Source organism: Paroedura picta, chromosome 4 (assembly GCF_049243985.1).
Source record: "Paroedura picta isolate Pp20150507F chromosome 4, Ppicta_v3.0, whole genome shotgun sequence".
Lineage (NCBI taxonomy): Eukaryota > Metazoa > Chordata > Lepidosauria > Squamata > Gekkonidae > Paroedura > Paroedura picta.
In genome coordinates, this window is record NC_135372.1 from 81,050,414 (window position 1) to 81,075,520 (window position 25,107).

Here is a 25,107-nt window from a genome sequence, read left to right on the forward strand (position 1 = left end):
TCTACCTCATATTATGAGGCCTACTGACTTAATTACAGGCTATCCATTCAACTGTGATGAATTCATATTTGGAATTACATGGATTTCTTCTTTGGTAAGAATATGTATATACATTGTAAATTATGTTTCTGAGAACCATATAACTTTGCTGTGGTGGATTTGGTTTACAAAATTCCAGAGACTTCAAAGACAAATTATAGATAGCAGTGCATTACCCCTAAAGTGTACTTAAGAGTAAATGTTTCAAATCCTAGCCACTGATGATGGTCATGTTTTAATGAGTAACAAAATGTAGGCAATTATATTGAGAGCTACAATCACTCTTACAGTTCTGGGGCTCAGCAGCCTAGTTTTTATCTTATGAGGAGAATGGAACTTTCATAGTTATTGTATTGGTTAAGGAGAAATACAAAAATGTAAAATATTTAAGTGAGCAAAAAGTGGACTCTACTATTACATAAGTTCCATTCCTATAAAATTGCTTCATTGGATATTTTTATATGAGAGTATCCCTGATCAACAGCATGTATTCTTCACTGGCTTGTTATAAGACCTGGCCTTAATATACCACATGCCATACACATAATGAAATAGCAAAGACTATTTCCAGCATTGAGAAAAGAGCTGTACTCCTGAAGGAGAATTCTTTCTGTTCACAAAATCTAGAATAAATGTTTCCAGGTATTCCAACTGCATCTTGTGTAGGATGTTGCCCATGTACAAGTATTCAAGGAATCCTAGCAGAAAATATGATAAGAATCGGGAAATTTAAAAGCGGCATGCCATTCATCTCAATCATGAATTCATTTCAAGGTGGCATATTTATAATTTGGACCTTCATTTCTTCACTTGCTTTTCACTGGTATTTTCTTTTCCCATATCATCATCACCACTGTCACCACAGTGCTGACAACTAAATTATGACCTCATTTGGAGAAACTGTTGCTATATGCTATTCCTTATTCCCACTGAAGCCTTTGTGAATCATTTATATTTTGGTTAAGTTAACTCCTTTTATATATTGTATATTGACGTATGCCAAGTGAGTTCGATTTTTAATCTGAATTTCTCCTAAAAATGCCAGTTGCCAGAAACAGATTAATGTTCATTGGCCTTGTTTGGAACTGGAGTTCTAAATTGGAACAGTTTGCAACTGGTTTTAAAATCAGTTCTAACTAAGCATTCTATGAAGGAACAATGCTTGGTAATTTAGCAATAAAAACAGCTTACCCCCCAAAAATGTCCCTAACTAGACCAGTTATTCCCAGCCTGTATCTCGCAGTGCTAGACCCCCTCCCCCCCCCCCACACACTTGGCCTCTGGCAAGGGTGTGGAAAGAAGGGTTGCCAGTTTCAGGATGATTTTGAAGAGTACAGGGAACTCGATGATGACCCTTGAGATTTGGCCACACAAAGAAGTGGACTGGATAGGCTATTGGCTTGACCCAGCATGGCATCTTTTATGTTCTTGTGACTATGGCACTAATGCTCTTATATTTGGGGGGCAACAGAGGGAGGACTTCTGGAGTTCTGGTCCTATTGGTGTACCTCTTGTTGATCCCTGGGATTTGGTGACAGAGGACTGGGCTGATCCAATATGGCCCTTCTCATGTTCTTATGCTTAGATGGCAACCTATTTGATGAATATTCCCAGTTAGGAGTGGGGTTGGCTGCTGTAAAGCTACACTTCAGGGAGGTGAGGAGGAAGAAGCTGCAGCTGGGTTCAAGGCCTCTGGCAGAGACGTCACAGCCTTTCAAATTCACCTCAGGCATCTTTTCCCTGAAGAAATGCAAACAGCTCCCCAGCCCAGAGTGTAGGTATTGTTCTATTCATGAAACAAAGGAGGTCAGTTTATACTTCTTTGAGCTCTCCAGGTCCCCCCCCCCCCCGGAGGTTGGTAACTCTAGCAATGTGTGAAAGTCAAGTGGGCGGAGGTCTAATAGACATGTCAATTCTTGTTACATTAGAAGAAGAGTAGTTCTTATATGCTGCTTTTCTCTACCCGAATGAGTCTCAAAGTGGCTTATATTCGTTTTCCCTTTCCTCTCCCCACAACAGACATGCTGTGAGGTGGGTGAGGCTGAGAGAGCCCTAATATTACTGCTCTATCAGAACAGAGTTATCAGTGCTTTGGTGAGCCCAAGGTCACCCAGCTGGCTGCATGTGTGGGAGTGCAGAATCAAACCCAGCTTGCCATGTTAGAAGTCTGTCCTCCTAACCACTACATCAAGCTGGCAACATCACTTCCTGTTATGTGGGAATGGTCTGGTGATGTCACCTTCAGTGGGAATGTCTGGATGATATTACTTCTGGTGATATATGACTTCCTCGAAGCCTGAAGGATATTTCATAGTCAAAGGTTGAAAACATTGAATTAGACCATCATAATGACATGGTTCAAGCTAAGAAGTAAATATCTAGAAATTAAGACTGAAATTCCAAAAGAAATCCTTCTTTTTAAACTGGAAAAACTGATAATGTTGTTTGGTGACTTGACTTATAGTAGTGTATTTCTGACAGCACTATATGGTAGATTAACTTTAAGTATTGTTGTAAGAAAAGCAATATAAAATACATTTGATATCTAAATGATCTGTGGATTTAAGTGCAGCTTTAATCATAATTGTGTCTTGGAATCATTTAAGTCATATTAATTCAAAACATAGTCATGGATGTTGCGGGCTATCAAAGGCTATTAGAACCTTCCTTTCGAGCATTACATCCAGTAATTTAACTTGACACTATTGGTTTCTGTCAACATATAATATATTAAGATTTAATAGGTTAACATTGATGTACCTATGTTCTCTCAGATAAAAATGTACACTGCCAGAACAAAACAAACCCCAGTAACTATCCTTCATTATGCAAACAGCTTTACTCTTCTGGCAAGCGTGCAATGTGTCGCCTCTTTCATCACCTATCTCAACCTCCATGTTTTAAGTACATGTACAGAATTTCTTCACTGTGAACCAGTATGATGACAAGGTTGGATTCCTGGGTTTAATTCTTTGGGACAAAAAATGATTGCTATCAAAGCACATAATGATTGAGTCATCAAATGTGGGTGAAGCCAAAAGCTACATGAAGTGGAGCACAAGAAGTCTACTCACATTTGACATAAGACTAAGATTTTGATTTAAAGGCATTTTTAAAACAACCCACCCCCCTTGTTATACCATTCTTTGCCAAAGTCAATAACAAGTGCAGCGCTCAGTTTTCCCAAATGGTTTGCAAAGACATTTAAATAGATTGACAAAAATTATTTAATTTACTTGAAAATGTTCTAACAAAATCTGACTTCATTACCAAATATATTTACACTGGCTGTGTATGAGATGTATGATTTTTTTTCCTCTTCTATAAAGTAGTGTGTGAAGTATCCAGAAAGCAGGATCAAGTAATTTTATACTAATTTATATTAATATTAATTAGAAGAGAAGTGTTTGATTTAGAAATATTTTGGCACATAGAAAGTGGAGCTTGTCATGATACAGGGGTTCTTTTTTTTTTTTTACTGTTTCAGGTAGTGAAGTGTTATTTTAGCATTACTTACAGCCCTCACCATAAATAATGACAGCCTCTGTTTAATTTCACCAGTTGTGAAGATAGTAAAATTTGATTTGTGGCCATCTAAAGATGGAAAACAGCACTCCATCTTAAGACTTGTCTGCCCTAGAAAATTTCACAGTTATGTGTGGATGGGTGTGTCCATGAACCATGTTTACGAGTAAATACTATTTGTTTTCTGCAAACACAAGTATGTTTATAGCACCGTTGGAAAGAATTTCCACACATCTAGTCCCAATTTGTTCTGTTTTCACTAGATAAACTGGAACATTTTGTATATTCCTTCATACAGTTTTTAGCAAGGTAGGGGCCATCACTCACCAACCATCAGTTATCATCCCACCAGATCTCAGTCACCAGATATCATAATCAGAAAGCATATTTCAGGTGACTAACAGTGCATTCTAAGGAGAAAAGAGAAAGTTTAGTAGCACCTTAAAGACCAACAACATTTGTGGCAAGGTATGAGCTACCCATCTCAATTCTAAGAATTGCAGCTTTCTAAGTCCATTGACTTCAATAACTCTGTAACTCTGCCTAGGATTGCACTGTAAGTGAGGAGGCCACAGCACATCTATTCAGTATTATACTCAGGTCTGTTCAAACGGGCTTACTCCTAGCAGGGCTAGTTTATCCATGTAGCCCATGCTACAGACCCTGTGCTTCCAGAGGCCCCATATGGAGCCTCCCCTCATGGATCAGAGCCATAGCCTCTCTCCTAACCAAACTTTAATAAACTCAGAGACATGATGAGTGTCATACCATGGACGAGAATGCTGGAAGGGAAGGGAGCATGTGAAGGGTGGGCGCTATTCAAACAAGAGCTATTGCATGCTCAATCAATGACTATCCCAGAAAGACGAAAACACTGCAGGAGCTCTAAGAAGCCTATTTGGATGAACAGAGAACTTCAAGAGGAACTAAGAAAGAAAAGGAAAATGTTCAGGAAATGGAGGGAAGGACAGAGCTCTAAAGAAGAGTACCTAAAGGTTACTAGGCACTGTAGATCAATTATCAGAGAGGCCAAAGCTGAGAGTGAGCTAAGATTGGCCAGGGAAGCCCATTGTAACAAGAAAAGATTTTTCAGTTATGTGAGGAGCAAACGTAAAGTAAAGGAGGCAATAGGCCCACTGTAAAGGAGGCAATAGGCCCAAACTCTAACGGAAGATGCAGAGAAAGCAGAAAGGCTTAGTGCCTATTTTACATCTGTTTTTCCCCACAGGTCCAAGGGTTTAGGCACATCTAGAAATGGCAGTAGCCAAAGGATAGTGTCTGAGTGGCAGGTTAACATGGATAGAGAGGTTGTCGAGAGGCATTTATCTGCACTGGATGAGTTCAAATCCCCTGGCCCGGATGAAATGCACCCAAGAGTGCTCAAAGAACTTTCCAGAGAACTTGCACAGCCCTTGTCCATCATCTTCAGGACCTCTTTAAGGACTGGAGATGTCCCGGAGGACTGGAAGAGAGCAAATGTTATTCCGATCTTCAAAAAAGGGAGGAAGGATGACCCGGGAAACTACAGACGAGTGAGTCTGGCCTCTGTTGTGCGGAAGATAATGGAGCAGATATTAAAGGGAGCAATCTGTAAACATCTGGAGGACAATTTGGTGATCCAAGGAAGTCAGCATGGATTTGTCTCCAACAGGTCCTGCCAGACCAACCTGGTTTCCTTTTTTGACCAAGTAAGGTTTGCTGGATCGTGGAAATTCGATTGATGTCGTTTACTTGGATTTTAGTAAAGCTTTTGACAAGGTTCCCCATGATGTTCTGATGGATAAGTTGAAGGACTGCAATCTGGATTTTCAGATAGGTGGATAGGGAATTGGTTAGAGAACCGCACTCAAAGAGTTATTGTCAATGGTGTTTCATCAGACTGCAGAGAGGTGAGTAGTGGGGTACCTCAGGGCTCGGGGCTCGGCCCGGTACTTTTTAATGTATTTATTAATGATCTAGATGAGGGGGTGGAGGGACTACTCATCAAGTTTGCAGATGACACCAAATTGGGAGGACTGGAAAATACTCCGGAAGATAGAGGCAGAGTTCAACGAGATCTGAACACAATGGAAAAATGGGCAAATGAGAACAAGATGCAATTTATTAAAAATAAGTGTAAAGTTCTGCATCTGGGTCAGAAAAATGAAAAGCATGCCTACTGGATGGGGGACATGCTTCTAGGTAACACTGTGTGTGAACGAGACCTTGGGGTACTTGTGGATTGTAAACTAAACATGAGCAGGCAGTGTGATGCAGCGGTAAAAAAGGCGAATGCCATTTTGGGCTGTATCAACAGGGGCATCACATCAAAATCACAAGATGTCATAGTCCCATTGTATACGGCACTGGTCAGACCACACCTGGAATACTGTGTGCAGTTCTGGAGGCCTCACTTCAAGAAGGACGTAGATAAAATTGAAAGGGTACAGAGGAGAGCGATGAAGATGATCTGGGGCCAAGGGACCAAGCCCTATGAAGATAGGTTGAGGGACTTGGGAATGTTCAGCTTGGAGAAAAAGAGGTTGAGAGGGGACATGATAGCCCTCTAAGTATTTGAAAGGTTGTCACTTGGAGGAGGGCATGGTGTGCTGTTTCTGTTGGCTGCAGAGGAGAGGACACGCAGTTATGAGTTTAAACTACAACGATATAGGCTAGATATCAGAAAAAACTTTTTCACAGTCAGAGTAGTTCAGCAGTGGAATAGGCTGCCTAAGGAGGTGGTGAGCTCCCCCTCACTGGCAGTCTTCAAGCAAAGGTTGGATACACACTTTTCTTGGATGCTTTAGGATGCTTAGGGCTGATCCTGCGTTGAGCAGGGGGTTGGACTAGATGGCCTGTATGGCCCCTTCCAACTCTATGGGGCTTTTCGCACGCCTTCAAAACCGCACAATGGTTGCCAATTGAAAACGCTATTGATTTGCCGTTATGCACAACGTCGTTGACAATCTGCCACACACCTGAAACCGATCCGCAAAAAGCGCTTCCTTGTAGCGCTTTCAGGGAAATCCCCAAAAGTGGATTCACCCTCCGGAAAGCGATACACTCCTGCAACCAATCTGCAACACTAGCGAAAAAGACCTGTGCGTTAACATTGTTGCAGTTTCTACAAAGTCCCTCCCCCTGGCTCTCTCCTCTGATCTTCCGGCGAAGCGATCGCCATTTTTTTTTCTCCGAGCGAGCGGGGATAAACGCACCAGCGAGCCTCTTTCTGTTTAGAGGCTTCCCCGGCTTCAGTCCCTCCCCAGAGTCACTAAGCACAAACAACACTTTGGACACAAACAACAGAGAAGCCCGTTTGCTGATGTATTTTCCCTTTATTTTTTAAACTGTTTTCGGACAAAAATCGGGCCCGTGAGGGGGGGGGATTTTTTTTTTCACTCGGAGGGAGCGTGGCAACGATCAAACGACAGCTCAAACACACCTGCCAGCTGGATGGGTCTCTCCGTTGCAACGAATCAACACAGATTCATTGCAATGGGTGTGTGTTTTTTTTAAAAAAAACTTTCTTAAAGGGAAAGGGGCTGTTTGGGAGCTTGCTAACGGCTGCCCATTGGCTGCTTGACGGCCAGGGGCGGGACGAGCTTGGCAATAGCGCTTCCTTTCTAGCGATTTTTGCCGAGACTGGAAGCCTGTGGGAAACGCTACAAACGCAACTGGATTCCACTACAAAAGCAGGTATGCATAACGACAAATTCCACTATTTTAAATGGCGATTTTTCATTCAGCAACCAATTTGCTACAAAGATCCCGGTGCGGAAAGCCCCTATGATTCTATGATTCCCACTCTTTAAGGACACTTGGAGTGACACCCCTTTCCACTGTGGGAGGGCCCTCCTCCCTCAGTGAAGCTGCTCCTGCCACGATTATACTCTGTTAAGACTCTGTTCCAGCCAGATATGAGACAGCCCTAGAGAGGGCACCTGGTGGCTTTTCTGCCAGCTGATATGGGATGGCCCATGAGAGCATGTCCAATGGCATCATAGGCTTCTGGCTTTCTCACCATATTTGGAGCATGGGGATCGGCCTTGGGGGTAGTCACCATCCATTAGCATCTGTCCTACTGAAAACTAGCCATCTGAGTTGTTAAAATGGCTGCCAGAACTCCATAGTCTTTCTCACTAAGGGAAAGAGTCAGCCAAAGGCAAGAGGACTAATTCAAAGACAAATAGTCAAAAGAGTAGAAGTTAGTCAAAAGAAACAAAGTTTCACTTTCTATGAGAACAGCTGAGTGTCAAGAAACAACATATTTCAGGCTTTTTCAACCTTTTAAGCATGGAGGTACCTCTACAATATTTTTCAGGCTGTGAAGTATCCCAGACGTGATGTCAGACCTCTCGGATCTGAAGAGTACCTGAGCTTGTGAATCTCTCCATTGCTAGTGCTTCACTGCTTCACCCATGAGTGCACAGTTCTGTCTCTTCTGCCACCACCAACATTGATTCCAAAATACACAACCCAAAGCATGCACTTAGCCATTATGCAAATGAGTTCCACTCTTTTTGGCAGGGTGCTGAATTTGCAAATGGCTTTTTTTTTGCCAGCCAATCCGCACATCAGTGGTTTAATGGTTTGAAATTACTGGTTGCAGAACACAGGGACCTATGGCTTCAGTGACGTCAGTGGGTGTCTGAACTGGGATAGGTTGCATCATCCCTGGGGAGCGCTCCATTCACCCCTGGGTGACATGTCACCCTGGTGGGAATTCCTGACACATACAGTACCTTCTGTTATTCTGGTTTATTGATATATCTTAAGAATATGGATAGTGAAGGTATTTTAAAATACAGTTGTATTACTCTTTTATTCTGTAAATTTTCTGCAGCTCCTGATTAGTATCTTTATACTTACTCAGTCTTTGTTTTGGGTGAACAGGCTGGAACAGAGCCTAACAAGATGCTTTGTTTTATGAGCTATTTTACTGGAAATAAAGATAGTTCAGAAAGATTTGTTGGGTTCTATAAATGGAGGTAGGATCTGGATTTTACAGTTGTTTGTAAGAATGCTGCCTTCCAGATTGTGGACATACTGCTTGTGGGTAGAACATAAGAAACTGGCACAAAATAGAAAGCCTTGCTTTGTTAATGCAAAACACATGTTTTTTTTGTTTTGTTTAAAGTAACATTTTTGTGCACATTAAAAACTAAATCTTGCTCAACTTGCAGTCAGTGAGAGAAAGCAAGTAAATCAAATGGGATTTGGACCATTGTTAGCATTTCAGTCAGTGGGAAATAAATAAACCTTTACCCTTCCTAAAACAGATCACAGTACATACATAGTTTTCATAACAGTTGCCTGTGGTCATAGAATATCATCTTGCTTGTTGATGTCACTGGAATTAATAGTGTTCATTTACAATTAAACACCCTATCAGGCCTTCTTTCTAAAAGTACTAGTTTATCCCAACTAAAACCATATTGTCAGATAAAATGGCCAAAGAGCCTTTTAAATAATTATATTGGCATTAAGCAACAAAGTATGCAAAAATGGATGAATTTGTTTTTAAAAACAACAAGTACAGGTGGAAAGTAAGCTTTATGGAACAAAGATTTGTTGTAATCAGAGGAATTTTCCCCCAGTATCATCTGCATGCACTTTGTATATAAAATAATTTAGGAATGGGCTGTCCAGAATAAATAGCTAAGAAATACAGGTGGTTTCTTAGTTGATCTCTAGTACAAGTGGGGAACCCACAAAGACTCACAGGGGGCATCTCATTTTCCTTCTCACACTACTTCATCTTTCCCTTCCCTGAATGCCCCCATTGCCTTTCCCTTTTTCCTACTTCCCTATCTCCTTTCCTACTCACCAGCCGAACAGTTTTTATCTCTCCTCATCTTCATCTTTCTCACCTTCATTCCCCCTCACATCTTCATTCCCCCCACACATAGTTCAGCAGTGGAATCAACTGCCTAATGGGGTGGTGAGCAGCAGCTGGACATATACTTATCCTGGATATTTTAGGCTGATCCTGCATTAAGCATATAGATGGCCTATATGCTCCCTTCCAACTCTATGATTCTAAGAAAATTCTAAGCACTTCTGGCCACAGGGCAGGGCCAGTCCAGGCTGATTTGTGAAGTGGGGAACCCACAAGGGCTTGTAGGTGACACCTGATTTGCCCTTGTATCTGCCTCTCTACAGTATGTTTTCTTTTTCCTACACCTGGCTGCCCTCATATCCTCATCTTTTGCTGCTTCCTACTCTCCATCCACCCACAGATGAACCAGCATTTTATCACCCCCCATCTTAAGTTATACTTATTATATATTGACATAATTTGTATTCTGCCTTCCTTCCCAATGGGAACTTAAGGTGTTTTTCATGATTCTTCTCTCCTCCATTTTATTCTTCTTTAATCCTCACAAAAACAGGTAGGTTAGTCTGAGTGTGTAGCTGGCCTAAGGTTAACCAATGAGACATGTCAGAATGGGGATTTGAACCTGGGTGTCCTATATAGAAGAAGAAGAAGAAGAAGAAGCAGGAGCAGCAGGAGCAGCAGGAGCAGTAGTTTACAGTTGCCTTCCCTTTCCTCTCCCCACAACAAACACCCTGTGAGGTGGGTGAGGCTGAGAGAGCCCTGATATTTCTGCTCGGTCAGTACAGTTTTATCAGAGCCGTGGCGAGCCCAAGGTCACCCAGCTGGCTGCATGTGGGGGAGTGCAGAATCAAACCCAGCATGCCAGATTAGAAGTCCACACTCCTAACCACTACACAAAGCTGGCTCTTAGCCTGAAACATTAACTACTACAGCACACTAACTTTTGTTAAGTGGCTGCTGTTGAACAGTAGTAAGCAGCCAGACCTGGGAATTCATGCAGGTTGGGGGAATAGTAAGTTGCCTCATATTTATTGTTTGGCTGGCACTGATGAGTTGTCCCACAAGGGCCAAAACAACCGTGGAAAGGGCCCTTCCCATTACCTTTTACTGACAGAAACCAAGACTAGAGAGCTGGTTGCCTTGCTAGCAGTGGTTGCCTAGCAAGGGCTTATTAGAGCATTAATATCTTAAAGCTATAGCAGTGGCCTCTATTATTTGGTGGGGGGGAGGTTAACCCCCTAACATATTTTTTATTTTTAGATTTCAGATTTTTCTGAAAACCCAGGACATTTCAGGTGTGTAAAAAGATCTGTCCTGTCTGTCCATGGCTCCAGTCCCTGTATTTAAGTATCTACAAATTTGGCCATGTTGTTCTAACTTAAACACAGCACTATTAAAAATACTATTGAAGCAGTACAGTAGGCACAAAGAACATTTAGGGATTGAAGGCAAGCTTTGTCCCTCATCTTCAGATTTCTGAAAGAGAAGTAAAAAGCTACTTCAGATAACACTCACAATCTCATATTAAACAGTTGTTTATTGAAGCAGAGTAAATTGAGACAAAAGACATGTGCAAAGGACCTGTAACCGAGTCTGCCAGCTTACATAATTATGTGAAACATCACCAGCTGCAATTGCGGAGTACTTTCAGCCATTGAGATTAAATTTTAGATTAGGAAGAATTGCATTAAAATAACCAACATCTAAGAAATATAGCTTCAATTGCTAAATCATTTTACTGTCAAGCGGTTCTACCTTCTCTTCTGTCATCATGCTACGATGGTTGTATATTGAGTTTAGCATGTATTAGTGATTTGTCTCATAAGTGTTGCAAATACTTTGCTTTCTGCTCACTTGGTGTGGCAATAGAGAAACTTCCCCTAACATAAGGATGAGCCACTATCAAGAGCCATCATTCTCATAGAATCATAGAGTTGGAGGGGACTTCCTGGGATCTTGTCCAACCCCCTGCACTATGCAGGACACTCTCAACCCTATCACTCATCCACTGTAACTGGGATATTCAATCTCTCTTTCTTTCTTTCTTTCTTTCTTTCTTTCTTTCTTTCTTTCTTTCTTTCTTTCTTTCTTTCTTTCTTTCTTTCTTTCTTTCTTTCTTTCTTTCTTTCTTTCTTTCTTTCTTACTACTTACCTACTTACCTACTTACATAAAAATTTGTATTTAAAATTTTAATACACATGCCAAAATACATACCAAAAAAATATACATGCCAAAATTCTTTCAGTTTTTTCCTTACACTTTTAAAGGAGGCCCAAGCTTCCTCCATCCTTCTCACATTTCCATCCCACTCAGAATCATTTTATACATTTCCTACAGATGTTGATGACACACACACATCTGTTTTGTTGAATTGTACATATATTTTGTCCACATACTTTCCAAATTATCAGTTAAACGTTTTTAAAAACAAAAGCTAATAATCTCAGGATCATATTCTTTCTAACAGTTTTCATGCTTTGTGTATAACAAAAGAATAGCAATAAAAGGGGGAAAGCTATAAATAAGAATTTATTCATAAACTGAATTTCATGGACTTGAAGACATTATCATATTTTTCTACAACTAGGGGCAAGGCCCATTGTATCCAGGAATACAACGGGCGCTAGAGCTTGGCGGTGGGAAGAGGAAGGGGAGGAGCTGTCCAGTCTGTAAGGGCATGGAGTTGAATGTGTGTGTTGTGTGGGAGGTTGTGGTGTCATGGTGGGCATGAGTGTGGAGATAAGGGTGTCACAAACCTGTGGTTTGGAATGTTCATTGAGTGTGGGAGAAGACTGACCTTTGGGAACTCTGGCATAGTGGTTACAGATGAGCTTTCCATAGTCATGTCTTCAGATATGTGAAGGAAAAATCAGACTGGAGACTCTTCTTAGGGGGAGATTACATGGCAACCAATTCCTCCCAGTTCTGCATCATTTCCCTTCTTGTGTGAATTAGGCCACAGACACCAAAATGTCCCCCTGCCCTAATACACATGGGGTAGTCACAGTACACAGATGTCCACCCTGCTCCTTCTGTCTCCATTTTTTCACTGTTGATAAAATGTTATGTGCCCACATGCTTCTTTCATGTTTGCTCCTTAGAAGAAGAACTGGATTTTTGTACCCTGTTGTTTACAATCCAAAGGAGTCTCAAAGCTGTTTACAAACACCTTTTCCCTTCATCTCCCCACAATAGACAACCTGTGATGGATGTGGGGCTGTGAAGGGTTTGAGAGAACTGGGAATGGGCCGCAGTGACCCAGCAGGCCTCAGGTGTCTCAAAGCATCATTTTCCCTTCCTCTCCCCATAGTATACCCCCCATGAGGTAGGTGGGGTAGAGAGCCTCACATGGAAGCTGGCAACCCTAAGAGGAAGCCTCTCTGTGCGCAGCAGTCTTGACCTTAGTAAGGTTTTTTATACTGTTTTTTATTTGCCAGGCCAAGGTTGAAAAAAGTCACTGCAGTTCCCATGTCTCTCCAGCCATTTATGTATTCACTATTTACAGTTTCAGGCTGTAAATATTTATTTAGATCTTCCTGCAATTTCCAGACTCACAGGACTGATGCTGGTCTGTCTGTCTGCACCACAAAATATAAACAGTTGCGGGCCATAGCCCATAGCCCAGGAGGGACACACTTGCACCACTCACTCCCAACTGTAGGCTCCTTTGAAGGCTGGACTCTGAGGCATTATACGATTTTGAAGTCCCATCTCCAAACCTCCAGGAATATTTTCAACTCAGGAGTAGCCAACCTCCAGGTGGGGCCTGGAGAGCTCCTGGAATTACAGCTCATTTGCAGAGTATAAAGATCAGCTCCCCAGGCAGAAAGGGCTACTTTGGATAGGGTTGAAGTGGAGAAGAAACATTTAAGGCCTTCTACACAGGTTGTTGTTGAATTGAAGGACTTGAAGTCCACTGCACATGGTTGTTGTGCAGATGAATCTGGAGACAAAAGAACCCCCACAACAGCACCCAGTTTCGTCTGCAGAATAACACTGTGCAGTAGGCCTCAAATCTGCAGAGAGTTGTGAAGAAGAAATACACATGGTTTGGCTGTGTCTTACCCCCGGCCAGAGCAGTATTTTAAGTGAGAAGGGGCTTTTCTGCAGCCTCCCTGTCAGCCAACTGTTTGGCAGAAGGAGAAGTCCCCCCCATAAAAGGAATGCCCTCAGACTCCCCTGTGTTGCTCTCAGAAACACCTCCCTCCCCTCAGTCAGGGGTTGTCAGAAGCTCCTTCACAGAAGGCCTGAAGGGAGGGAGAGGGAGAGCACTCTGCAGCCTCCTGCCAGCTCTGTCAGTGTTCTGAGGCAAAGAGAGGGAAGTTACAGTTGGACACAACAGTTAGGACAGCCTTGGGGTGAAAAGGGCTGGCTCAGCCTGTCCAGGCCTCTGTTCTCATCCCCCTTGGCAGCCCTACTGACCCCCTCTCCCTGCGATGGTCAGGATCAGACTGGCAGTGATGTCTCCAGATTGCCCCTGGGTGGGCGGGCCCTCTCAGAACTTTGGCCCAATGATTGGGCCTCCTAACTGGCTTCGCGCCCCCCGACTGGCTAGAACTCTGTCCTGTCCTGGTGAGGGGCCCAATCAGAAGACGCAAAGTGCCTTCCAATTGGGCCCTTACGTGGACCAGCCCCGCCCACTCTCCACTTAGCCCTTAACCAAATATGATACCACTCACCAAGTGGTTACAGATTATGTGTAATACTGGAAAAGCAACACGTGTGCTGCTGCACAGAAACTTTAGCATTCTGAGAATCTGCTTTCTTAAAAATTCATAGTTCTTATGATTCAGAAGATAGGCTTGGTATGTGGGCAATGCCTGGAGGCATCTCTGAAGCCAAATGGAACACTTTTAGATTGTCATGAGTCAGGAGCTTTATATGCAGCATTATTCTAAGAACATTAGTTTCACTTGGCTTAGACTAGAGTAACTTTGTTTGTAATTGTACTGGCAATACATCTCCTTGTCCCTTTCTATCACCAACACAATTTATGCACATAAAATATGCTAAATCTGATTGATTTATGTGTGGTACAGAATCACTGCAGATATTGCAATCCGTGGTACAGACAGTATTAGATATAATGGAAACAGAAATGCAGTGGCACTGGCTTGGACCCAGGCTTTAAGGAGTGGACAAAAATCCTTCTCCTTACTCTTCTGTGAGTGGATCAAGCTCTGTGGAAAAGAGTTTACACAAGAGGGAAGAAAAGTTCATACCTTTACTAGAACTTTGTTGGTCTTAAAGGTGCCAGTGGACTCTAAAAGAGGAAAGATGATTTGTGATGATTTTCCTTTCTTGCTTCTGCCCTCTATGTTACATGGCATAGGTCTGGGCATAGGGGGTGAGGATAAAGCTCACTTTTGCAAATTTCTTATGTTCACATTTGTTTTTTGAAATGAGTCTGGAAACAAGCTTTTCTAAGAATGCAAAGGGAAGCTGCAGAAAAGCCTGTTTTCTGTAGCATCTAGCAATGTCTTTCAGTTGTCCTTCATTGAGGAAAAAGGTAGGATACAAGTAAAGTAAATTGACACACATAAATAAATAATTGCTTTCACATTGTGTACAACAAACATGGAATTGCTTGTATTCCCTCTTTGCCTCGGTACTGTAATATGTGACCTGCTTGTTGAAGGAATGAATTACTAGGTCTTATTTCAAATTCAGTTAACTTGCTTTATTCGTTCCATGTTGGTTTTATGCCAAGGCAACCACGTGTTTTGTTGTAGCCCCACATAGCCAGTGTGTCTATACTTAATGCAAATCAAACAAGCAGTTTGAAAACAAGCAGGCTGGTCACTGTGACCTTGCTCCTTCCTATCCAGTCAGCTGGACCCTGAGCCAAGTCAACATTAATTGAAAAGGAAACGGAAGCAGGTTATGGATTTTGTTGTCAGTTTCTGTGTTTCAGTACAGTCATGTAGCATGCTGCAGCCCAACAATCTGTTGTTTGTTGCTTCTCATAATGTAAAACAGTGAACCCAAATAACTGTTTATGAGGTAAACTACAGTGACTGATTTATTATCATATTGTTGGAGGGAAAGATCCTGCGTTTTCCATAGAATGAGGCAAAGGCACCTGGGAATGATTAGTAGCAAAGTTCACCAAACTTTGTATAGTAAGTTTTTGAGAAGAGTGAATGGTATAACTGTTTCTTGAGCCTGTGTTGACAGAAATTCCCCCAGGGCAGGACCAAGAAAAGAAACACGTGGCAAAGAACTGGGCATCATCCAGAAACCAGATTAGCAGAGCTTTGCACATCATTTTTAATATTAGAGAAAGAGATGAAAATCTGTGTTAATCTTTTCTCTTTCCTACTTTTTTATTCTGCTTTGATCTCTTGATCCTGAAGCTGACATGGAGTGCCTCATATTTCTAGTGATTATACTGCACTTTTAAAGAAATTGAGTGTTTTGACATACTGAATTTTGTTCTTGTAGGTCACTAGCATTGTGATGCATTTCTGAAAGCTAGTTTACATCACCATGAATAACACAGGGTTTGGGTTTTTTTTACCTTGATGTGTTGTTATCACTTGGTCTAACTCAATGAAAGTGCTTTTAAAGACACTATTAGGGCAGTATAAAAGGCACAAAGTGCATTTTGGAGTTGGGAGAAGGCTTTGTCCCTCATCTTCAGAATTTGGTTTTGAGCTTGTTTAGGTGTGCAAGAAATCCTGCCGTGTTTTCGCCATACCTGTTTGCACACCAACTTGAGGCAATTGCTCTTGATACAGTCAGTCAGTCAGTAACCTTTTATTGGCACAAAATATGTATAAAACATATAGAAATAGGGCTTAAAATGTCAATGAAATAATAAAATAGGCCATGGGGTTACATAACCGAACAGATCTTAATACAGTCGATCAATTGTTGTTGTTGTTATGTGCGAAGTCGTGTCCGACCCATCACGACCCCATGGACAATGATCCTCCAGGCCTTCCTGTCCTCTACCATTCCCCGGAGTCCATTTAAGTTTGCACCTACTGCTTCAGTGACTCCATCCAGCCACCTCATTCTCTGTCGTCCCCTTCTTCTTTTGCCCTCGATCGCTCCCAGCATTAGGCTCTTCTCCAGGGAGTCCTTCCTTCTCATGAGGAGTCAATCAATAGAGCTGCAGTAATGATGAATACAGTGAATTACAATCAAAATGCAGCTGCTGTACATCCCCTTGTGCATCCAATACAATGTTACAAACTCTACATTTGCTTCAATTTTTTGGATAAACATGTATTTCAAAACAGTCGTATCTGCTTAACATGTATTTGAACATCAATACTGACACACTGGTACAATACCAGACAAGCCACCAATAAATCCATGTTTTGAAATGTTCTTCATCAGCAATAGTAATTTCCAAATTCAAAAACAGAGTTCATATGGAAAAAACTCAAATGGTTCCCAAATTTATCTGTGCGATCAAAGTCTCTATAATGCAGCATACATTATATAAGTCAGCCACACTGCACTGTACTTGTTATAAATTGTGCACAAATCTATTTATTATTTATTTATATTTATATACCGCCCTCCCTGAAGGTTCAGGACAGTTTACAGGAAACAGGAAAAAGATACAGATAACATATGGTAACAAGACATGTTATTGGTACTGATGAATTATTGTTAATTGATCATTAACTTGGTAATTATATTTATCACTGATATATGTATAAATACATATCTGGGGAAGCTACTGAAGAACTGGTTGTTATATCAAGGCAGGCAATTGTGTAAAAGATATTGTCTAGTTCCCCCCCCCCCCCTATTTCCCCCTCAGTGATGAAAATGAGGATGCAATTTGATTATTCACCAAAAGCAGACCTTTAAATTTTGGATGGATTTCAGAATTATGATATTTGTCTTTGGCACCCTAAAATCTTAAGCATTACTGGTTACCATATTCAATTTGTTTCTGACATTTACATTATCCACATCAATGGGCATGCACACATATGCACTACACATAATCTTCACAGTCCATCTTGTTCACTTGATGAAATGGGCTCTGCCCTGTGAAAGTTTATACCATGATAAATAAAAACCTGAACTGATTCCTATGTTGTATTCTGCTTTGTACTTGCATATTTGGTAGTTCACGTGGTAGTAGTAGAGATGGACTTCCATTCAACTTCAGTGAGAACTCTGATTAGAAGTTAAACTATGGTATTGTCCACATTTGTTCAACCTCTGGTATTATATTCATGCCATCGTAGTAGATCATCTATAAAGCATTTAAACCATATAGCCAGTGTGGTATAATTGTAGATAGACTGATGGATTAGGTCTAGGGAGACCTGGTCTCAAATCCCTACTCAGCCATGAAAGTCACTGAAAGCTCCTCCTTTCAGATATAATCAGTCAAGATAGACTTGTAAAATATACCCCTTTCCCTCTGTACCAACAGGATTGTTATCTCTTCTGTGTTCCCACCCCCTTGAGGGTCAAAGAATCCTTTTCTGAAACACCCGGAAACGTATGGACCCCCAAGTCTCTCTGTACTTTTAGATGTCAGATTCTGATTTAAGGTATGGGCTGATGATTTCAGTGTCTTCAGCCTGATGGTGGGTACTGGGCAAGGCTTGAGAGGAGCTGATTTCCCCTTCCTATATGTCTTCATCTAGGAGAGGGAAAACTTTTCAGACTCAAAATTCAGGTTTTATCTAACCCAAGTAGGGTTGCCAGCTGTGGGTTGGGAAATACTTGGGATTTTGGGAATGAGTTTGTTGTAGTGGTTAGGAGTGTGGACTTCTAATCTGGCGAGCCTGGTTAGATTCTGCACTCCCCCACATGCATCCAGCTGGGTGACCTTGGGCTTGCTGTTCTGACTGAGCAGTAATATCAGGGCTCTCTCAGCCCCACCTACCTCACAGTGTGTTTGTGGTGGGGAGAGGAAAGGAAATGTGATTATAAGCCTCTTTGAGACTCTTTTGGGTTGAGAAAAGTGGCAAATAAGAACCAACTCTTCTTCTGGAGGAAGAGGTTTAAGGAGGGGCAGTGGGGCATGATGCCATAGAGTCCATCCTCCAAAGTTGCCATTTTCTCCAGAGGAACCAATCTCTGTTGCCAGGGTTTCTGCCTCTGGGTTAGTAAACTCCTGGAAATTTGGGGGGTGGAGTCTTGAAAGGTAGGGATTTGGGGAGTAGAGGGGCGATGCCATCAAGACCACCCTTCAGCACAGCCAGTTCTCCAGGGGAATTGTTCTCTACTATCTGGAGATCAGTTGTAGTACCCAGAGAGCTCCAGGTCCACCTGGAAGTTGGCAACCCCAAGCCAAAAGTTCCAAATAGAATGCATTTAGCCACATACTCTGTTCCATAATCCTTGATAAATGGTGTGAAGTGCAGGCATGTACCACATCACAAAATCTATAGGAATTTATTTAAGATAAAGTACAGATGGATGGAACTCTGGATCTGATCTTCTTCCTGCTGAGATGGATGGAAGAAATATTGAGATTCATTGTCTAACAGAAGAATCTGCCAATCAAAGCTTTCCTTCCAAAACAAAAACAAAGTGATACAGTGTTCATATTGGAAACATTCATGTCTCTGTTGTGGTTGTATTTTAACCCCAAGTATAAGTAAAATAGAAGTAGATTTTTCAGTCTTTCAGTTTTATATTCCCTTTAAAACAGCAATTTGGCATGCTGTGCTGTATTTTCTTTTGTCAGGAACACATTAAAGGCAAGTATGTGGGCAGTGCACCATGGAAAAGTGTACCTTAACATAGCCTGGGGGAGGGGGGAGAGCTTAAAAATCTGCAGAACCCTTTTTGTTCATTTTTAGGGGGAAGGGTTAAGGATACATATATTTATTAAAATATTTAAACACCATTTCCAAGGCATCTTACAACAATGATGAAATAATCAAACCATTTCATAATTTATGTTACATACCCGTATTTGCCAGCATATAAGACGATTGGGCATATAAGACGACCCCCCCCAACATTTCCACTCAAAATATAGAGTTTGTTATATTACATTACAGTACTATGGGCCACTATGGGCAGCTATGTCTATCCCAACTGAAGTGCACCCGGCGTATAGGACGACCCCCCCATTTGGAGGCATGTTTTTCAGGGGGGGAAAGTAGTCTTATACGCCAGCAAATACTGTACTTTTGGTACTATACATTGTTCCATGTAATTTGTATTATTTAAAGTTCAATGTAAACCGCCCAGAGCTGCAAAGAAATGGGCGGTATAAAAATATAAATAAATAAATAAATAAATAAATAAATAAATAAATAAATAAATAAATAAATAAATAAATAAATAATTCTTGCTGGATCAGGGGAATGCCGTGGACATAGTTTATCTGGATTTCAGTAAAGCTTTTGATAAGGTTCCACACGATATTCTTGTTGACAAGTTGGTAAAATGCGATATGGATCCTAATTCTGTCAATTAGGTGGATCAATAACTGGTTGACAAATCATACCCAGAGGGTACTTGTTAATGGTTCAGCATCTTCTTGGAAAAGAGTGACAAGAGGAGTACCCCAAGGATCTGTCTTGGGGCCTGTGTTGTTCAACATATTTATAAATGATTTGGATGAGGGATTAGAGGGGACAAAAGACAAAAGACGCAGTTCAGCTAAGCTGTCTAGGTGCTGTGCCTGTTTGCTTCCTTTCACTTCCTCCTGTATAAATCTAGGTGAGTGGACGCATGGAATCTGCCTAGGTGGATAGATAGGCATTGGAGCAACTCTGTTTATAATTGTTTATAATTGTAATGCAGACTGTCTGTAGCGATTGCCTAATCCTTGCATTTATAATAAACATACTCAGCATAGTTCAAATGTGATTGCATACACCTTTTGTACAATAATGTTCTGTGATAAAAATATTCCATTTGAAGTAACCTTCCATCATTTGAAGTTAATGTGATACAGTGGAGGCAGAGTGCAGACAAAGTAGGGCTAACTGGATTCCCCAACCCTGTAAGGCCTTCCCATCTGGATTTGACAAAAATGAGACTTTTACATTGATTACTGGTTCTGTTAGTAGTGCTTATAAATGTTCCAAGTCTCAACTACATGATCCACTAAGCTCTGCTCATCCCAAATTTCATTGGTGAATTTTTCAAGACCACTGTAACTCTTTATGCTTAACTGATCCCAAAACATACACTTCAACCCTTCAGCTTCCATGGTTGAGCACTTAACTCCTTAAAGTTAATTCTCAGCCTCTTTTATTTGCATGAGAAATGTGTTCATTGTGAACGTATTAGGGTCTGAACTTTAAAATAACTAATTTCATTCCACTTTACACATTTAGGATCTCAGTTATAAATGCTAAAACATACTCTTGGGCTTGGCAAAAGTGCTGTAGAAGTTTCTGTAGGTTATGGGGAAATTCTGGTTTTCATTCATATTTCTGATTAATGACCTGGAATTATAACGAGATCTAAACACAATGGAAAAATGGGCAAATGAGAACAAGATGCAATTTAATAAAGATAAATGTAAAGTTCTGCATCTGGGTCAGAAAAATGAAAAGCATGCCTACTGGATGGGGGATACGCTTCTAGGTAGCACTGTGTGTGAACGAGACCTTGGGGTACTTGTGGATTGTAAACTAAACATGAGCAGGCAGTGTGATGCAGCGGTAAAAAAGGCAAATGCCATTTTGGGCTGTATCAACAGGGGCATTACATCAAAATCACAAGATGTCATAGTCCCATTGTATACGGCACTGGTCAGACCACACCTGGAGTACTGTGTGCAGTTCTGGAGGCCTCACTTCAAGAAGGACATAGATAAAATTGAAAGGGTACAGAGGAGAGCGACGAGGATGATCTGGGGCCAAGGGACCAAGCCCTATGAAGATAGGTTGAGGGACTTGGGAATGTTCAGCCTGGAGAAAAGGAGTTTGAGGGGGGACATGATAGCCCTCTTTAAGTATTTGAAAGGTTGTCATTGACCCATTATGTACGGGGGGAATAACGCACATTCGGGGTGGAATGGTGGCGACTAAAATCACCGATAACGCATGGTGCCGGCTGCAACCGGTCGCAGCTTCGGTGCTTGCTGCCGAAAAGGCCGTGTTAGCGAAACGCGGAAGAAAGTGCAGCTTCCGGGTGACCGGGGCACAACCAGAAGTGGCGCCGGGATTGCCGCATGCATAATCGGTTACTCTGGGTTTTGCCGCCGTCACGCCCCGTCCCATGCATAACCGGTGTCCTTCACATCTTCCCCCTCCGCGTTTTCCATGTGACCCGAAATCACCGTTTCGGCGGTTGTGCATAATAGGCCATTTGGAGGAGGGCAGGATGCTGTTCCCATTGGCTGCAGAGGAAAGGACATGCAATAATGGGTTTAAACTAGAAGCACAACAATATAGGTTAGATATCAGGAAAAAGATTTTCACAGTCAGAGTAGTTCAGCAGTGGAATAGGCTGCCTAAGGAGGTGGTGAGCTCCCCCTCACTGGCAGTCTTCAAGCAAAGGTTGGATACACACTTTTCTTGGATGCTTTAGGATGCTTAGGGCTGATCCTGCGTTGAGCAGGGGGTTGGACTAGATGGCCTGTATGGCCCCTTCCAACTATGATTCTATGATTCTGTGATTTAGTTACATCTAGCCAAAAAGGCTAGCTGTAGCCCTGGCCCATCTTTTACATAACAGATATTTAGGCCACAGGAAATGTTTTCTGCAATCTGGAAGTACGAATACTCATATATTTTACGAAAGTCTCAATAAAAGATAACAACCTTACTTGTTTTTATTGGCAATATAGATTAGTGCAAGTACTTGAATTTGATCTTAATGTATACATTTTGTTTGACTGTTTCTATGGATATTATGTTGTAGAAAAGAACTCATGGTTATGAATATTGTACTTTTAAACTAAACACATACCAATAGTAAAATTCCCCCCAGACCCAACAGTGCACTTTGGTATGCATTCATGATGAAAATGGGGCCAAACTTATTGTTTTAATATTTTCTTGTTCTAGGATTGGTCGAAATATTCATCCTTCTCTTGTTAGTCCACTGAAAACGGTAGTTACTCCCTCATTACTTCAGAAACACAGCTCACCTTCATCACACAGCCAATCTCCAAATGGACAATTCTCGGCAAATAAACCATACACGCAATTTCAAAACCAATCTACACAGCAGGGACTGCAAGGTAACTCTATACTGTATTTTAAATATATATATGAACAATGCTCCAGCAGTCATGCATTTCAGACAAAAGTGCAAATCCACCCTAAAGAACAAACTGAGCATAGCAAGTTCTTGACAGTGCACTGTCATTATGTAGTGTATTTTCTACCCTGGCCAGTTGCAGCCAATGACATGGAGCTGAGTTGGGGAAATTAAGAGCATAATGACAGCATGAGAAGGAGCCCATAATACTAGCTGAGGAGTGGGGTGAGGAAAACAATGTAGCTTCCATTTTTTGACAGCAGCCTATGTTTCTTGTGACATTAGTTATGCTCTGAATGCCTACTAGCATTTTCACTGAAATGCTGCATTGTTTTAGATCTTTTGATATTTCTGGGAGATTCAGTACTTACTTTCATTAAAATGCATGCCTGTTAGTATAAGTACCATCAAGGGCTAATGGGAAGAAGCTCATCTGTCCAGTTGATTTCCTCCTCCTACCAGTATTTCCTTCATCCTCTCTCACAGCTTTCCAGTTTTCCTATTCCCCACCTTTTATTATAGCATAGTATAGTGGTTAAGAGCAGCGTCTAATCTGGTGAGCTGAGTTTGATTCCCTGCTTCTCCATATGTAGCCAGCTGGGTGGCCTTGGGCCTGTCACAGCCCTAATGGTGCTGTTTTGACTGAGCAGCTTGTCAGAAGCTCTCTCAGCCTCACCTACCTCATAGGGTGTCTGTTGTGGGAAGAGGAAGGGAAGACGATTGTAAGCCACTTTGAGACTCCTTCCGATAGTAAAAAGCAGGGTATAAAAACAACTCTAAAATTAACAGTAAATTATCAGCAACTAACAAAGCCCCCCCCCCCCCCAAAAAAAAACATGGTACATCTGACCTGAATGGCTGGTAATATATGCCAGCAGACAAATGAGAAGAGGGAGTCCATATGAGGTTAAACCAACCTGGACTCAAGCATAGACCTGGTAGAAGAGTGCCATCTTACAGACCCTGCAGAACTGTGATAGCTCTGTCAGAGCCCTGATGTCAGACGGCAACTCTTTCCACCAGGCCCTGGCCCTCGTCGAGGCAGATATCTTGCAGACCAGGTATTACAAACAGATTGGCATTTAAAGAATGGAGTGCTCTCTGGTGGACATATTGGGAGAGATGGTCCCTCAGTTACAGAACATGTAGGAACTTAAAGGTCAACACCACAATCTTGAACCTGATGCAGAGCTCAACTAACAACCAGTATAACTGCTAGAGGGCAGGTTGAATGTATGTCCTTCATGAGTCCTGACGAGGACTCGAGCAGCTGCATTTTGCACCATCTGCAATTTCCAGGCTAGGACCAAGGGTAGCCCTGCACAGACTGAGCTACAGTATTCCAATCCAGAGGGGACTGTTGTTTGGATCACTGTAGTGAGGTCTTCAGGGTGTCAGGAACCAAGTGTTTAAGACCCAGCAGATTCGCACCACAGACATCACTCTCAGGCTTCGGGCTGAAGCTTTAAGTAAAGTCTTTATTTGGAGAATCAGGACAGGGATCAGCACATTGCATAAGCTCTTAGACAGGAATCATGACAGAGACTCCAGGTAGGGGGCTTGCATAGAATATGGGGGCATAGAGGTGGCTTTTGGTGGGAACATGGATTCACGTGGAAAAAGGCAATAATTCTGATCTAAAAGGTGCCACAAAACAGCCCATCGAGACATCTTGTGTTTAGACTACGCCTTGGGCGAGGAGATAAGGAAATGGCCGCAGGATGAGCCTTTGAAATGCAAGGAGGAGATGGAAGGGGGACTCCGAGAGGACCCAGGGAGGTGCCACAACTCAGCAGGAGATCCAGGAACATAAAGAAATAAAGCAACCTCAAAGAAGACGAAAATCACGGGTCAGGAACTATGAGTAAGGGCCCTGAGGGCAGGCCCTGTCCGGGATGAGGAAGGGTGCCCATTGGCCCCTTCCCCTGGACTGACAAGTGGAGGGCCCAATCAAGAGGCGAAAAGCGCCTCCGATTGGGCCCTCCACTTGTCAGTCCAGCTCCAAACCGCCCATCTATTTGGCCCGGCAAACACAAATCGGGAGGCACGAAGCGCCTACCAACCCGCCCTACCCCCCACGAGGGCAAACCTTCCCCCCCACGGTGGCCATTGCTCTGCTGGCTGCTGAGAGGGAAGGTAGGCCTGCTGCTCCCCGTCCCTTCGCCCGACTGTGGGAGGAAAAAAGGCTTCTGCGGCCCCGGGCCCGCAGAAGCCTTTGCCCATTGGTGGGGGGAGGAAAACAGCTTCTGTGGGCCTGGGGATGGCGCTGGCTGGCTCGTGCAGCTGCCCAGTGCCGTCCCCGGGCCCTCAGAAGCCTTTGCCAGTGGGGGAGAAGGAAAAAAAGGCTTCTGCGGGCCCAGGGACAGCGCTGGCCGCCTCGCGCAGCCACCCAATGACGTCCACAGGCCCTCAGAAGCCTTTGCCCATCGGTGGGGTGGGGAGGAAAAAGCCTTCTGCGGCCCCAGGGACGGCGCTGGACAGCTCACAGAGCTGCCCAGCGGCAGCCCCAGGCCCGCAGAAGCCTTTGGCCATGAGGGGGAGGAAAAAGGCTTCTGGGGCCCGTGGA

At 42.5% G+C, this 25,107-nt stretch overlaps 1 protein-coding gene across 3 annotated transcripts in view; it reads left to right on the forward strand.

The window, feature by feature from the left end:
- GLIS1 (GLIS family zinc finger 1) overlaps positions 1-25,107 on the forward strand; it is a 246,913-nt gene that overhangs the window by 207,707 nt on the left and 14,099 nt on the right. For all 3 annotated transcript variants that reach the window (XM_077333689.1, XM_077333686.1, XM_077333687.1), the window contains exon 9: positions 22,346-22,521. In XM_077333689.1, the coding sequence (XP_077189804.1) occupies positions 22,346-22,521 (176 nt within the window). The remainder of the gene's footprint in view (positions 1-22,345; positions 22,522-25,107) is intronic.